General features: G+C 42.9%; 1 protein-coding gene across 1 annotated transcript in view; it reads left to right on the forward strand.

Annotated features, from left to right (window-relative positions):
• The window catches only part of Sulf1 (sulfatase 1), a 165,372-nt gene that overhangs the window by 63,805 nt on the left and 85,286 nt on the right, over positions 1 to 16,281 (forward strand). The window contains exons 3-4 of the mRNA XM_023722391.1: positions 8,967 to 9,039; positions 9,339 to 9,568. Coding sequence (XP_023578159.1) covers positions 9,397 to 9,568 — 172 coding nt within the window. The 5' untranslated portion in view covers positions 8,967 to 9,039; positions 9,339 to 9,396. The remainder of the gene's footprint in view (positions 1 to 8,966; positions 9,040 to 9,338; positions 9,569 to 16,281) is intronic.

A 16,281-nucleotide genomic window follows, 5' to 3' on the forward strand; every position in this document is an offset into this window, starting at 1 on the left:
TATATCAGCCCCTTTGTGTAACAATTGCTGTTCTTGTGTATGCTGAGAAATGAAGTTTTAAAGCAAAAAAGTAGAGTTGTTCATGAGAGAATAAATTGTGGAAGTGGAATACCACTGGATGTTTGGAGTTTAGAACACTAAATTAATTCTCAGGACTGGTCCACCCAAGTTTGTAGATACTCCAGCAACAGTAAACATGAATCTGTTCCAAACATCTGTGGGCATAGATCGTTATCTGAGCAAACAACTCAGGGAGATTTATTTTGCAAATAAAACCAGTAACCATTGAAAGTGCTAATATGGCTCTTAACATTTTCATTTCATAAATTGGTACAGTTTATACCTTTTAAAGTTTACTCTTTTATAACAATAGAGTAAAATGTTAAATTTTACATTACTAGAATGTTTTCTAACTTCTGCTCTGAAAGTAAGAGAGTCATTTTCTAAGTTTCAAGTTGTTTCAGGACTTTGATACAAGCAGCACCATGGGAATCTGAAAAAGTTAATGAGTTTATGTTTGTTTCTTTTTGTTTATTTGTCTGTTTGTGTTTTAAAAAGCTGTATCTCCTCAGCTGCCATTCCATTCGTAGCTCTTGGTCCAGATAGTGATTTGAGGTAGATCAGTAGATTTGATTGGGCAAGACTATGATAGGTCAAATAGATGTCAATAAAAGCAGATAGAAAGTTTGTATTTATTGTCTGCTTTGTAATAAAATTAATGAATTAAATTTTCCTAAAGATACCTGCTGGTTTCTCAGTTTGTTCTATTGTCATGATACGCACCTTGACTATGGGCCTGAATTTCATGGTGCACTTGAGCGGAATTGCTCAGTTGAGAAATACAATGTATTCGTCAGCTATTTAGAGGTAACTACTCAGCTGAGAGAGATGCAGGAAGCTAAGACAGCACAGACTCATGACTGCTCAGTGAGCGAACTCCCATTGAGCTTACCCGGCCCTCAGAGTTACATATCTTAGCCAAGTATTTGCCTAGAGTCCCAGCACTCTGGGTGGCTGAGGCAGGAGGTTGCTAATTCTAGCCCAACCTAAACAATTGAGTGGTTTACAAGTATCTATCTCCAAAGAACAAGGCTGCAGATGTAGTTCAGTGGAAAGGCCTCAGGCGCAGTCCTCAGTACCAAAAAATAAAGTACATTTTTTTGTTGTTAGCTCGCACTCTTTCATTTTTTATTTTATTATTATTATTTATTTATTTTCATGTATTTGGTACAGGGTCTCAGTGTGCAGCTTGGACTTGTAGTGATCTTCCTGTTTCAGCCTCCCCAACACCGGAATTACAGGCATGGGTCACCACGTCTGGTCTCAGTGGCTGGCTCAGCACACCCAGGGGCAGGGCTAGCATGGCACGTGCCAGGGATCATACCCCAGTCCCTGTGCGTGCCTAAGTAGGTGCTTAGTCTGCTGAGCTATCTCACCAGCCCTCACTTTCAATTCTTGTCTATATATTCTCTTCCTCCAGAGAAGACAGAAAATTTATTTTTTTAAATTTTTTATTTATTTATGTGTGTGTGTGTGTGTGTGTGTGTGTGTGACCAGCTCAGCCCACTAGGGGGCGCGGCTGGCTGGCATGTCGTGCTGGGGGATTGAACCGCGGTCCCTGTGCTTTGCTAAGCTTGTTCTAAGTAGGTGCTTTAGACCACTGAGCCATCTCACCAGCCCGAAAACAGAGAATTTAGAAAATGTATGTTTACTATTTCTGTTTTTATAGTGTAGCATTATTGGAATGAAATGAAAAAAAGACTGTCCCTGTCCATGTCCATGTCCCTGTCCCTCACCATCCCATGGGGACAACCAGCACCGACACCAACACCTACACACAAATACACACACACACACACACACACACACACACACACACACACACACAAACACGACAGTCCTGTGAACGTTTTCAAGGTTTCTTCCAACTTCAAATCCACAGCCTTGAGGGGAGGGAGGGGAGGACAAGAGAAAGGGAGGAGAAAAAGCAGGGCTGAGGGAGGATCTCCTGATTTAGCCAAGTATTTCCCCAAAGATGCTCCAGGCTGGAGATGCACGCTTTCTCAGCTGTCGCTGTGGTTGGAAGAGGATTTATGAGCTAGAAGGTATAAAAACATTATTACTCCAGAAGGAGACTGCTGTCTATCTTCTTTACTCTAGGTTGTGATAAATTAGATGGGGAAACAGGCTTTCTGGGGATTAACAAGGATGAACTGCCAAGCATGGGACTGTAAGGACGAGAAATCAGCTCCTCCGTGGTCTCCCATAGATCATAAACATAGCGCGTCCACAGGAAGAGTGTTGAACGGAGGGAGGGAGGGAAGGAACGTGGGGCTCGGCTTTCAGACAGTGTGGTCCTGTTCTGCTTCACTCTGAAACAACCTGTGCTCTGGTTGATTTCAACTCCTGAGTAGCTACAAAGTCTCCCCTGTTTCAGTTGGTTTTTAACATCCCCTTTCCGCTAGTCTACCTAGATTAGTTGTGCCCCATCCCAGAGAAGTTTATTTCTGTGATGAGTTATTGTGACCCTGTGCCTCCCCTGGAGGTGGGGCTGGCATGGTATGGGTGGGTGGTATTGAACTGCAGTCCCTGCACTTGCCTAAGCTTGCAAACAGGCATTTGAGACCACTGAGCTATCTCCCTGGCCCTGCAGCACACTTTAGATCTGTGAGCATTCATGTGTACAATTTTCTATTATCCTTAGATACCAACAAAATAGAACATTATCCATAATCAGCAGCTCTTAGGTGAGAGCAGGCATTTAGAACTGAAGATAGTTACAAGGCTTTAGTGGGAAAAGAGAAGTCTGTGACTATGGCCAGATCTACAAACTTGGGGGTAAAAGTCTTTTTTTTTTTTTTTTTTGTATTTTAGGGAAGGGTCTACAGGGTATCCAGGGTCTCACTACTAGATCAGACTGATAGTGATCTGCCTTTTTACAGCCTCCCAAGAGCTGGGATTACAGGAGCGTGGCATCACACCCAATCTCAATTACAGTCTCAGGGGGCAGGGCTGGCACAGCAGGCCCAGGGATGGAACCCCCGACCCCTGCACCTGCTTGCAGGCACTTTAATCCGCTGAGCTTGAAAGTCTTAAATATAAAAACCAGATAGACTACAGGCCAGTAATTCTCTGACCTTTGGGTTCACCATCCCTTCATATTGTTATATTAAAATTTATTGAGGGTCCTTCTCCCTGAGAGCTTTCATTTATTCGTAGATTATAGCTGTTAGTATTTGATAATTAAAGCTGAGGGCTTTTTATTTCATTTAATTCATTATTTCATTTATTCATGTTATTTATTAAGACAAGGTCTCACTAGGTCAGTATGGTGCCCCGCCTGGCTCACTCCCCACCCTTCTGCGGGCGCTACAGATGTACGCTCTACACCCAACAAAGCTGAAACCTGTTAAAGATATGTATGAAATCTGTTGAAAACAATAGTAATAGGTTACATGTTAACTTAAATGATATGTTTCATAAAAAATAACTGTATTTGCCAGACCAAAAGATTGATGAATAAAGTATTAGTTCTGTGGTTTTTATTAATCTCTTTAATGTTCATTTGAATAGAAAAGCACTAGATTCTTACACAGTATCTACTTCTGCATTTTCTTTTTTTTTAGAGAAGGGTCTACAGAGTGTTCAAGGTCTCAGTACTAGATCGGACTCGTAGTCATCCACCTGTTTACAGCCTCCCAAGAGCTGGGATTACAGGTGCGCACCACCACGCCCAGGCTCAATTGCCACCTCACTACTTCTGCATTTCAACATCTTGAAATATGTCATTTTGGTTAAAGTGTGGGAATAAATCTATCCTTCCCCAGATAAGTAGTTGGAAAAGAATCATTTTAAAAGCTTTTTCAGATACTTGTGTTCTTCTTTGATATGACAACAAAATTTGACAAGAGGTAATTTCTTTAAGGTTAGTTATAGTAAGAAATCCAAAATAATATCAGTGAACTCTTAATATTATATTAAAATCCAGTGGTCAACTTATACTTGGAATATATTTTACTCATGTGTGATTTTTAAAATTTTTTAAAAATCATTTATTTATTTGGGACAGGGTCTCGCTACACAGCTCAGTTTGATAATGATCCTCCCGTTTCAGCCTCCCCACAGCTGGGATCACAGGAGTCCCCACCACACCCAGTTCTGGTGGTCAGCACAGCACACCCAGGGTTCCGGGGCCAGCATAGCATGCAGTACTGGGAATTGAACACGGGTCCTTGCACTTGCCAGGCAGGCCTTTAGACTGCTGAACTATCTTCCCAGCCCTCATGTATGATATTTGTAGTATTGTAGTCATAGGAAAATACTGGCTTACCAAATTATGCAAGTATTATAAATGTTGACACATTTTATCTTGCAATATTTAAAAAATGCCCTTTATGGCTATCACTACCAATATCATCAGAAAAAGGTTTAACTTTTAGAAAACTGCCAAGATTACCCTGAGATACACATGTTCTAACCTTTCAATTTGGACTGAAAAGCTAAAAGCTAGACTTCTGTCTTCTTTTTTTTTTTTTAACACTTAGCAATTTCATTACTCCTAGTGTGATGCTTGTTGCTCACACTATCATCCCATTTAAATTTTCCCAGCAACCTCGTGAGGTCACTGCAGGGAACTGATGTGTAGAGGAAGGTGATTGTCCCCAGGTTTCACTCTTTCTACCTGAACGGCTGTTCTTGTTTTGTATATATAATTGATATTCATTTTAATGAGAAAAAAAGATAAAATAGTGATGAAACAGTTTCAAAACAGGTTAGTAGGACATTTACAATAATTAATACATTGCATATTGTTGTCCTCATAGTAGTTATTCAGAGGACAAGATGCAGACATGATATCTTGTCTAAACAATATTAGCACAAACTTTCATTCTCAGCGTGGACTTCTATCTTTAGTAATAAATACTATCAGGTACTTTGTTTTTTAGTGTTTTTTAAAAAATAGGCTTGTTTCATTCATTGTTAGGAAAATATTTGCCAGCTGTCTGAATCCATGTAATTATTTAAGTAAAAACAATTATTTAAGTAAAAATAGAGCTTCATGAAGAAACGAGCTTGGGGCTCAGATGTGAAAGTGTTTTCCCAAAAGATACCCATTTATTCTCGAGCAGCAGCGGGCTTTCTGCGCATCGCCTGTTTTCTCAAACAAGATATGCAAAAGAAGTTTGTACTGAAGGTCAAGATTTAATAAAATCAGTCCTTTCACTGATCACTGTAAGTGATGCCAGCCTATTTCTTAACTGTGTGTGAAGCTTGATTTATCCATACTAACACGAAGGCAGTTTAGTGTGACTCCATCCAGTGCCCTTCTGTTAGGAGTTGCAAAATTAATAAAGTAGGAAAAAAAAATCATGTGTCAGTATTCTCATCAAAAATAATTGTGACCTCATGGACCCTAAACAAGTGTGTCAGGGTCCCCCCAAAAGTGGAAATCTTGTCTGGGGACAAGAGGAGCGGGGTCTGTTAGCATATTTGGCCATTGTCTCTTTCTTAATTTAGTTTTACTTCATTTTGTAATGCTAAGGATTGAACCCAGGGCCTCGTGCCTACCTTGCACTAAGCTGTACACACTGCCCCCGCCAGCATCCCCTGAAAACTGCCCATAAAAGGGGTTTTGGTGAAGGCCAAGCACCCCTCAGTCCTATAGGAAGTGAGGGCTTCAGTAGTCTGCCACACTGCCAGCGCAGCCCATGTGAGCTAAGCTTTCTCTCCTATTAGCTTAAAGCCTTCTTATCTTTTTTTTTTTGTATGTGACTTGAAACATATCACGCCACATGCACTGTTTGGGTTGACTGCTTCAAACAGCATCCTGTAGACTTTCCCTGCCATTTGACCAAAACTATAGTTGAAGTTTTCATTCTATGGCTTGGAGAAAAGACAACTTGTATCCTGGTCCCAGCATGTGAGTACAGCGCCATTCCTCAGGCTCACTTTCTGTGGGTGAGAAAAATCTCTTTTTTACATTTCTCCAGTTTCCTCCTTTTCCTCAAGACAAATTGTTAGTCTCAAAAGACACTTGTCCTTCACAAAGTATCCGATTCAAACATCACATCCTTGTCTTTTCTGTCAAGTTGCATTCTGTCTGTCAGCTGCCCTCTCCCACTTCTTTACTTCTTTTCCTTCTGGAGCTGGAAGCTAGGCAGAGAGGGGATGACAGGTTCTAAAAAGTCATCTCTAAATAAAGAATTGTCTGTGCATAGGGAGCCCCCTAGCCCCCACCCTGTGCAGGGGACTGCACAGAGGGCCGAGGGCTTGGACCCTGGCTGGCAAGCACTGTACCCCAGAGCTGCATCCCGGCATTGCCCGTGGTAGCTCTGAAGAGGTGCTTGGCATGCCCCAGCAAGGGCAGGGGCAAAGGGTGGACAGGCCCTTCGCCAGACATTCTGAACCTTTGGGCTTTCTCTGTTGTTCAGTGTGTACGCCTTTACAAATAAATTCCTAGTGTTCATAATAAATTGGAGTCACAGAGCAGTGTGCTAAAGGAATGAATGACCTTCCAGGGTCTATGTCACACAAGGTAACCACAGTTTGTTAACTCTGTGTTTCAAAATTGTTAGAGAGCAGATTTAAATGTTCTTAGTACAGAAGAGATAAAAGATGAGCTGATGGCTGTGTTAATGACCTTGATACACCTTCACAATGTGCTGCTGTGTCCAACATTACATCGTGCCACAGAGGTTTAGGCAATTAGCATCCGTCCATGAAAAATTAAAATAGTTTAATAAAAAAAATTGTGCTGATAACAAACACCACAGGCGTCTTCTGCACTTTCAGTTCACCAGGAGCAAAAGTCACTGGATAGGTAAAGGCAGCACCGACTTTATCTTCCCTTCTCTTTATATTTCTAATAGTTTATACAAGATGCCATTAAGGCTCTTTTGCTTTTCCTTAAGGGAAGAAGTAAAGGAAATAAGACAGAGAATGACTAGGAGTGTTGACTGAGTTCCAAGGAGTGTCGCCGGCATTTTAATTGTCAAGAACTTTCATGGGTGGTTGGTTATTTAAACTCAAGTACCCTGTCCGTCAGGTGCAGTGAGCTTCCTTTCCCGGTGGCCCCTGTCCAGAGAGGCAGCTTGCTCCCCGTACTGAGTGCAAGAAAACCCCGTTCGCTGTCCCTCCACACCCTTGTAGGCTTCCAGAGGTGAGCCAGACATTGTTCTTAGAGGACCAACACTGTGTGAGCTCTCTGTATATAACTGGCGAGCCTGCCCTAATCTTAGTGGCCACAAGCTGTTGTCTAACATCTCATTGCTCTTTCCTGTCTTCGTGCTTGAATCAGGCTTCTCGTGATCTAAAACAAATGCACACGAGCCAAACAGTCAGGGCAGAATGATTGCAGGCCTCTGGTGTTCAGCATGCCCAGCGGTCACCTGAGTAGCCCTGAGTTATCAAGGAAGACGCTCCAAATCAGACATATTGACTTCCCAGAGCCGGAGGACCCAGGGCTTTTCCTTCACAGATAATGTAGCAAGCCAGGGCTGTCCTGCTGCAGATTCAAGGTTTTCATTTTAAATCTTTTTTCCTTGCTCTCTCTCTCTCTCTCTCTCTCTCTCTCTCTCTCTCTCTCTCTCCACACACACACACACACACACACACACACACACACACACACACACACACGATGTAATTACAGACTATGGAGCAAAAAGCATTAGAACTGTTTACAAAACATCTCATAGTTTTAAAATGATAGGGGTGTGTGTGTGTGTTTGTATAAAGCTAAGTGATGTGTTCGGCAGAGATAAACAGTGCACATTCTTTCTTTCCTCAATGCCCCAGGTCCCCTCCAGAACTTAAAGCGAGGAATGACTGACTGATGGAGCCCTTTCCGCCTGCTGTTGGAGGCTTACACTATGCTTATTGATCAGGCGCCAGTTTATTATTGCAGATCAAAATACACATCATCGGGTGTGTGAGGACAGAATGGCTGTTGTTGCAGGCTGCTCTTTAATTAATTTTAGAGGAGTTTACATTCCTGTAAAGAGTGTTCCTCATGACATGATCAGAGAAAGATTTTTTTTTTTTAAATGAGCCCCTTACTATGATTCAGAAGTCCAAGAGCAAAGCTTTCCACAGATCAGCGTGCCAAAGTGAGGGGCATTTTTCCAACGCTTTCAAAGTCTCTTTCGTGCAGCTTTGCTAAGATTTTTCAGCCCTTTCCTCTGAATCTCATTTGTTTACTTTCTGATGTGGAAGGCCACCTCAGTGCCACCAGGCATCTTGCCCTGCAGGTTCAGATCTGCCACAAAAAAGTGAACCCCAAAGGCTGTTGCAGTAGCTCGGGATCTGGACAGCAGCAGCCCAGTGACTGGCAGGCAGTCGTAGGGACACTGCCCGTGTGGGCACTGGCACAAGGGCTCAGGAAACAGGCTGGACAGAGAAGCAGCCTGCCCGCAGGAAGCGCCTTTCCCTGGTGACTGGTGGAAGGTGCTCAGGAGCTTTTGGGGTACTGGAGAAGGTTGTTCTCTCAGTCACTCACTATGAAGGCTTCGTCAGCAGAACAGACCCTGGTGGGCAATGAGTGACAGAACACAGATAACAAGTGACAGCTTTGCGTTTTGTGCTGCCTGATAGGTGCTCAGCGTCCTAAGCAGGTGAGTTAACCTCCCGCACTCGCCTCCTGCACACAGACACATGGGCTTCCCAGACAAGGTCGGCCCTCATTGACCAGGACTAGTTTTGCTAAGAATGTTTACATTACTACGCAAGTGTGAAAGGGGTGACATGCTGGCATTATTTTACAGAGCTGATTAGGAAATAAAGGCATTATTTAAGTCATTTTCTAGCTGTTCTGCATTATTCCTTGTGTTCCTTTTGAAGAACAGAAGAAAAAAATACACAAAATATGTACACACCTGAAGGCTGTTTCATGAGACTACTTCAGACCCAAAATCTGCTTCAAACCCCTTGACTGATGTTGCTTTTGTATTTTTTCCTCCCCCTTTTAGGATGCCATCTGCAGCTGTTCTGAATACCTCCGAGTCTAGAAATTGATTATTCAACCAGGATACCTAATTCAAGGTATTAGCTCTTGTCAGAAAGCTTTTACATTTGAGCTCTGTGCTGCAAATTATACTCTGGCTTTGAATTGAAATAGGAAAAGTTGGACTGAGAATAAAGGAGAAAAGTGAATTTGCAAAATAATCGAGCGCTTAAAGAACTACACAGTGCTTGTGCGGGTTTGCTGCTTCTGACTTCCAGCCTCTCTGCCAGGGGATGTGCCAAGTCTGACTTCTTTGCAGCCCTTTTTGTGCAGCTGTGTCCGGGGTTTGGATTTCATTTTAGTTTTTTCCCTCTCGCTTTTTCTCTTGACTGTCCAGACTGCCAGAACTCGGGAGACAGACATCTGGTCAGTTTTGCGACACTGGACCAAGTACAATGAAGTATTCTTGCTGTGCTCTAGCGTTGGCTGTCCTGGGCGCAGAGCTGCTGGGGGTCCTGTGTTCGACCGTCAGGTCCTCGAGGTTCCGAGGACGGACACAGCAGGAACGAAAAAACATCCGCCCCAACATCATTCTTGTGCTCACCGATGACCAAGATGTGGAGCTGGGTGAGACACCGCGTTCTTCGCTTGTTAGTCTCTTTGTTCCAGTGGGTTTTAGAACCTCAGCCCTGTCAGGGACACACAGCAGGTGGCTGGAGTTTGCCCTCACTTGCGGTCCTGTCACCAACAGGCTAGTGTGCGCTGTGATCATGTATGAATCAGAAGCCATTGGTGTGTGTTTCATCATTACTTTCCTGGGGTTAAGCTTTCCAAATAGTCTGAGGAGGAGCCCAGGAGAGGACAAGGAAGGAGGATGAGAAAAATCCTGAAGACACAGAGGTCAAGAAGGTGATCATGGGCACCCTAGAAACTCTGGGTCGAGAAGTTGATAAAACATTAGGAAAAAGTTATTTCAAAGCATATGAAGACAGGGGAGATGGCTCAGGGGTAAAGCACTTCCCTGGCAAGCGCAAGGGCCTGAGTTCAATCCGCAGTTCCGCCAAAAAAAAAAAAAAAAAAAGCATATGAAAATGTGACATTCTCTGTACTCCATATCAAAGTAGATTGATACTAAAGAAACTTTTAATGATTGTTATTTGTAGAATGAATCATTTGTTCATAGTTTGTTATAAAAATTGTTAGGTAATTGAAAGCTGGTGTTCTACATGTACATGGTAGTAATTCACCTATCATTACCTTAGGGTTGGTGCTTTCAGAATTAGCTCACCTGGCGTAATTCTAGAGCACTCAGAAAGTATGCCCAGGTCTAGTGGTTCTGACTTACCGTCTGATGGGGTCTTGCATCTTCTCAACTCTTCATTACTTCCTCTTCTTTCTTTCTTTCTTTCTTTCTTTCTTTTTTTTATTTTTTTTATTTATTTTTTTTGTTGTTGTTGTTGTTGCTGGGGTTTGAACCCATGCTAGGCAAGCACTGAAACACTGTGACTTTTTAAATTAGAAATTAGAATTTTGGGGCCAGGGATTCAGCTCAGTGGTATAAACACCTGCCTCATAAGCTCAAGGTCCTCAGTTCAATTCCTGATACTACCAAAAAAAGAAAAAAGAAATCAGAATTTTGCTAAAAATATTTTTCCCAATAATTCTTCAATCTACTTTTAAAGAGAGGAGTGCTGTTTGTTGAGTAAGTAGTGCACAGTGAATATGGATACGTTCCTTAGCCTTTTTTATTTTACTTTGAGACAAGGCCTCACTAAGTTGTCCACACTGACCTCAGGTCACCTTCTAAGCAGCTGAGATCATAGGTAGGCACCACCACACCACGCTCCTTACTTCTTAATAATCCAAGCTCTTCCACTGTATCCCAAAGCAGATAGACTTGCTCACATTGTCATTTCCATTCCTGGAGCCTCTTCAGGGTCACTTCTCCATGCTTAGCCATCACTTTCAACTTGAAAGTCAGCAGAATCTTTCAGACTTGGGGCTGGTAGAGCTCAATGGGCTTCCTTTTTTTTTTTTTTTTTTTTAATTTTGTGCAGGGTCTCACTATGCAGCACAGACTTGTAGTGATCCTCCTGTTTTCAGCCTGCCCAGTGCTGGGATTACAGGTGTGCACCACCATGCCAGGACTCAGTAGCCAGCTCAGCAAGCCTGGGGGCAGAGCCAGCACAGCATGTGGAGCTAGGGACCAAACCCTGGCCCCTGCACTTGCTTAAGCAGGTGCTTAGTCTGCTGAGCTATCTTGCTGGCCCTGAGGATTCTTCACAGAGCTCCTGTACTCAGGTTCTTGATGACAAAACCTTCTGTGCTGGGCTTGGCCAGCATGCCAATATGATTTGATTTCCAGTTTGAGACCAAGCCATGGAATTACAACAAAGTTAACTCCTGGAGTTGAAACAGAAGCAAATGCACAGAAAGCCAGCAGGAGTCATGACTGCTGAAGTTGATTCATAGAATCTTCTCTATTCATGTAAAAAAAAAAAAAAAATGCAAGCACTGTTTTTTCAGGTGACAATCAAAATGGAAGGTCTTGCACGTACAGCTCCGGAGTGCTTGACAACCTCACATCTGCTGAGACCTGCAGGCCCTCCTTATTTTCCCTTATCTCCTCTTGCTCCTCGATTTCCCCTAAATGGGTTGCCTGCCCTCTGCACCCTGCAGGCCTCCCCCTGCCCACTCCTCACTCCACTTGGACAGGTGTCTTTCACACATCTGATCACTCTGGTTGTCGCCCTTGGTAAGCCTCTCTGGTCACAGGCGAAGAGCTCAGTGCTGGCCGGCCAGTCTCCAAAGCTGCTTTCCCCACCCCACTTCCCTCTCTATAGAAGTGACTTCCACTTTCCTGGAGACAGCTGGTGGCTCCGTCTCCCTCACCTCTGCCTCACATGCTGGTACCTCTTGTCCTCTCTACCTTTTCCACCCCACCTGCTCTTCATGACCCAGTTCAGGCTTCCCACTCTTGGGTCTGGTGTTCCCTCAAGATGCTACCCCCCTCCAGCAGGACCACATTTTCCTTTGTGCTCCAGCATGTGCCCCCACCCCTACTTCCACTTAACTGCAAGGCATTATAGGGCAGGAGTCTATTTTATTTATGTTGCAATCTCCATGTTGTGATTGTGCTCGAGATACTTGGGAGAGACTCCCCGGGGGCCTGAAAATCCTAAAGATTCCCACAAATGAACACAGGTATCCAAGTCCATTGTGAACTACTTCATCAGCAGACAGATGACACAATCTTTAAAGGTAGACTGAAGGGCTGGCCAAATAGCTCAGTGGATTAAAGCACCAGCAAGCAGACACAGGGGCCAGGGGTTCAATCCCCAAGCAAGCTGTGCTGGCCCCGCCCCCGGGGCGTGCTGAGACAGCACTTGAGACTGGGCATGGTGGCGCGTGCCTATAATCCCAGCTCTTGGGAGGCTGTAAACAGGCAGATCACTACAAATCTGATCTAGTAGTGAGACCATGAACACCCTGTAGACCCTTCCCTAAAATACAGGGGGGAAAAAAGGAGATTGAGGAATTATTGGGAAAATGTATTTTCAACAAAATTATGATTTTTCAGCCTCGTGCTATGGCACATTCATAATTATGTGCTGAGTAATTACCAAGTGCTGGAGTCTAGCGAACATGTGTAAGTACAATGGTGAAAGGGCGTAAACCGGGCTCACTCAATCTAAGAGTTTGCTGTACTTTTCTTCCTTCCTTGGTTTTTCTAGTCAAAGAACAAGTCTTCCAGATAGCTCTATGAAATAGTCTATATTACTTTCCTCAATATTTGTGCCCAAGAGCACCAAGGCTTAAAGAAGTCAGTTGGTTTGTAGTAGGCTAATGGATGGTGAGACAAGGACCTATGTCAGCTAAGGTCTGTCTTCACAATGCACATTTAACCTTTTGGCATTCCATCTATCAGTCCACCAGCAAACATTTGGTGAGCCCTTATTGAAAACAGCCTGTCTGTAGCTCTAGGTTCTGGGAGTGACAGAAAGGAAGCATCAGGTGGCCCTTATTTCCTCAGAGGCATAAGAAAATGACCATGAAACAAGTGGTCCATGGGCCAACTGCTTGGAGATCTCAGCAGAAGTGTGGTGCTTTTGGAGCAGCTACCGCTTGATCAAGTTCTTTGCCCCTCATTCTGTGATGTGCACATCATCCTGAAAACTTTCTGCTCTAGATGTTGGTTGTATTTGTTTCTTACCATCTTAACCATTCTTAGGTGCATAGTCCCCTAGTGTAGTGCTGAGCATATTCGGGTCCCTGTACAACCAATGTCCAGAAGTGTTTTTGGTGGGGGACAAAGTCCCTCTGTGTAGCCCAGGCTGGCTTTGAACTTGTTGTGATCCTCCTGCCTCACCCCCCACTCACAGTGCTGGGGTTACACACCTGCAATACCATGCCCAGCGCCAGAATTCTTTTGGCCATACAAGACTAAAATTCTGTACCCATTGAAGAATAGCTCCACTTGCCCTTACTACAACCTCAATCCTTTGAACCCTATTCTGCTCTATGTTTCTGTGAACCCTACTAATCTAGGTCCCTATATAGGTGGAATCATATAACATTTGTCTTTCTATGACTGTCATGTAGCAACATAGCATAACAGCTTCATAATTCCATCCATGTTTTTACAGCCATTATTAGGTCTGAGTAGTATTCCCTTCCATGAATGTAATACATACCACGTTTTTTATCCATTCATTTAGGGTTGAAAAGTTGAATTGCTTTCTCATTTTGGCTGTTGCAAACAATGCTGCTGGGGATGTGGGTGTATAAATACAATAGTATCTCTTCAAGATCCTGCTTCCAATTCCTTTGCAAAGAAAAGTTCTTCCCAGAAATGGAATTTCTGGAACCTATGATAAATTTATTTTTATTTTCTTGGGGCATCACCTTGCTGTTCTCCATAGCAACTGCAGCATTATTGATTCCTTCCAGCTGTAGATAGTATGAAAGCTTTTTTCCACATGCTCATCAACACTTGTTATTTTGATTTCTTTTATCTGTTTTCTAGTAGTCATCCTAATGTGTGTGAGGTGGCATTTCTCTGTGCTTTTGATACAGTTTGGTTTGTCTTTTGCTTAGATGTAATTTTGTTTGCCAAATGCTTTAATAAGCCTGTGCTTATGTAAAACTTTTGCACCTGTACTGCTGTAGGCAATTTTGGCTTCTGTGCCTCTACAAGGCTATAGCAGACTTAGAAAAGACTTAGAAGAACAATTATAAAAATTTTTAATAGAACACGTTTCTTACTGGGAAGGAATGAAACAATTCTACCTCATTGTCTGGAAAGACAAGGGGTGAGCAGAGCTGTAATCAAAGTTCATGAAATAAAGTTGGGGAGGGAAGCAGTTGCTCAGTCTGAGTAGGGGCCACTCCCTCAACTTTAAGGGCAACTAAGGTAAACTAGTGTTTTGTGAAGGGAGTTAGACGCATAAGGAATTCATTAATAACAGTGCTAGAACCTTCCATATGAGTATACTTCATCATTCAAAGAATATTCATTCACAGTGAGGTGAATGAACATCATCATCCCATCCAAGTTGGGTGGATAAAACCAAAAGTCATTATCCCCAAGGGAAACGTTCTACGGAAAACTTGATGAGTCACTCATGGTCCCCTGACTTCTAAATTTGCGTTTTCCAGAACTTAAAAAGTAGTTCCTCAGGTTGCGCCTTCATCCATAAGTAGGTCAGGTTTTCAGGCCAAGATAATGAGTGGAAGACCCCCTCCATTCTTTTTAACTATGAAAGCACCCATGGAAGTGACAGATATGAAGTTCAGGGCAGTGGCTACTTCAGAGGCAGGAGTCCAAAAACTTCCACATCATCCATATTTTTTCTTGATATTTCAGTATTTGCAAACTTAGGTAAGTATCTGAAAGAAATACAGTCATGTTTTACTTGATAACAGTAGGAAATATGCTATTTATTCTTTTATTTTCTATGCTTGAAATGTTTCAAAAGTCGAAAGAAAAAAATCTAAAATTCTCAGTGGACTCCTTTAACTTTCTGAGATTATAATCAACAAGAGAGATTGTGTCCTAAATCGGCCCCAAATGGTCCCTTAGTCCCAAGCTGAAAAGCAAAGTATCGCGTTGATTGGACTGTTGTTCGATCTGCGTGGTGTTTCTTACACTGTACTGGTGGTAAGCACAGCAACCCTGACCTAAGGACTCTTAGATCAGAGGTGGCATGGAGCCATGAGTTCATGGAGATTCTTTTGTTTCTTTAAAGCCAAGGTCAATTAACTGGGTCTCTAGACTGGAGCTCGCCCACGGATGTGTTGTTTGACTAGCTTTTTAAAAAAAAAACTTAAGCCAACATTTTCAAAAGTAGGTGGTTTCCTGTTTTGTTTTGTCTTGTTTTTTTAAAACCAGATTTTAACTTATCTTGGAAATTCAGAAGACAGAAGGCTTACATTTGCATTCCCATGAGATTGCCACCAATCTACTAGTCAGAGACCTGTTCCCTGGGCAAGATGTTTTTCCTTTCAGAGAGAGAGAGGAGCCCATGTGATTCCACTTGATTCTGGCTGCCTTCATTGCCTACCTTGTCCTGTAGCCCTGTGGGCGTGTTAATATCCATTCCTGTATGCAACCACTCTCTGCTTTTAATGGTCTTTTGCTTGTTTTGGTGAGGGGGAGGAATAATGACTCTTAGTGACCTGGATACCCTGCAGGCCAACTCTTTTCTTGTTCCTTTTTCTCCTCAACTTGTTCTTTCTTCCCTTTTGCTTTTAGCCAAAACTGTCTGTACCCCACCCGTCACCACCACCATCAATTCTATACTTTTGGCAGGGCCAGCCAGATAGCTCAGCAGACTAAAGCACCTGCTTAGGCAGGCGCAGGGACCAGGATTCTATCCTCGTGCCATGCCAGCTCTGCCCCTGGGGTGCGCTGAGACAGTGATTGAGACTGGGCATGGTGGCGTACACCTGTAATCCCAGCACTTGGGAGGCTGAAAACAGGAGAATCACTATGAGTCCAATCTGTGTAGTGAGACCCTGTACTAAAAATACATAATATATATAATATTGTATAGTTTTGGCAGAAAAAGTTTTATGATGTCTTTTATTTTCTTGTGCTTTCAGAATTAACATGCAATAGATCAATAAAGCCATTTTAAATGGGAATATAGTGGCTGGGGGGATGGCTCAGTGGAATAAACTCTTCTCTGGCAAGCGCAAGGGCTTGAGTTCAATCCCCTGTTCAAAAAAAAAAAAACAAAAAAAAACAATGTTACATGGGATAATAATAATCACTTTAATGTTCCGTACTTATTGTGAAATTAACTGTTGGGTGAGAAAATAGCAGTAATGCTATTTTC

Source organism: Octodon degus, unplaced genomic scaffold, assembly GCF_000260255.1.
Source record: "Octodon degus isolate 3935 unplaced genomic scaffold, OctDeg1.0 scaffold00091, whole genome shotgun sequence".
NCBI lineage: Eukaryota > Metazoa > Chordata > Mammalia > Rodentia > Octodontidae > Octodon > Octodon degus.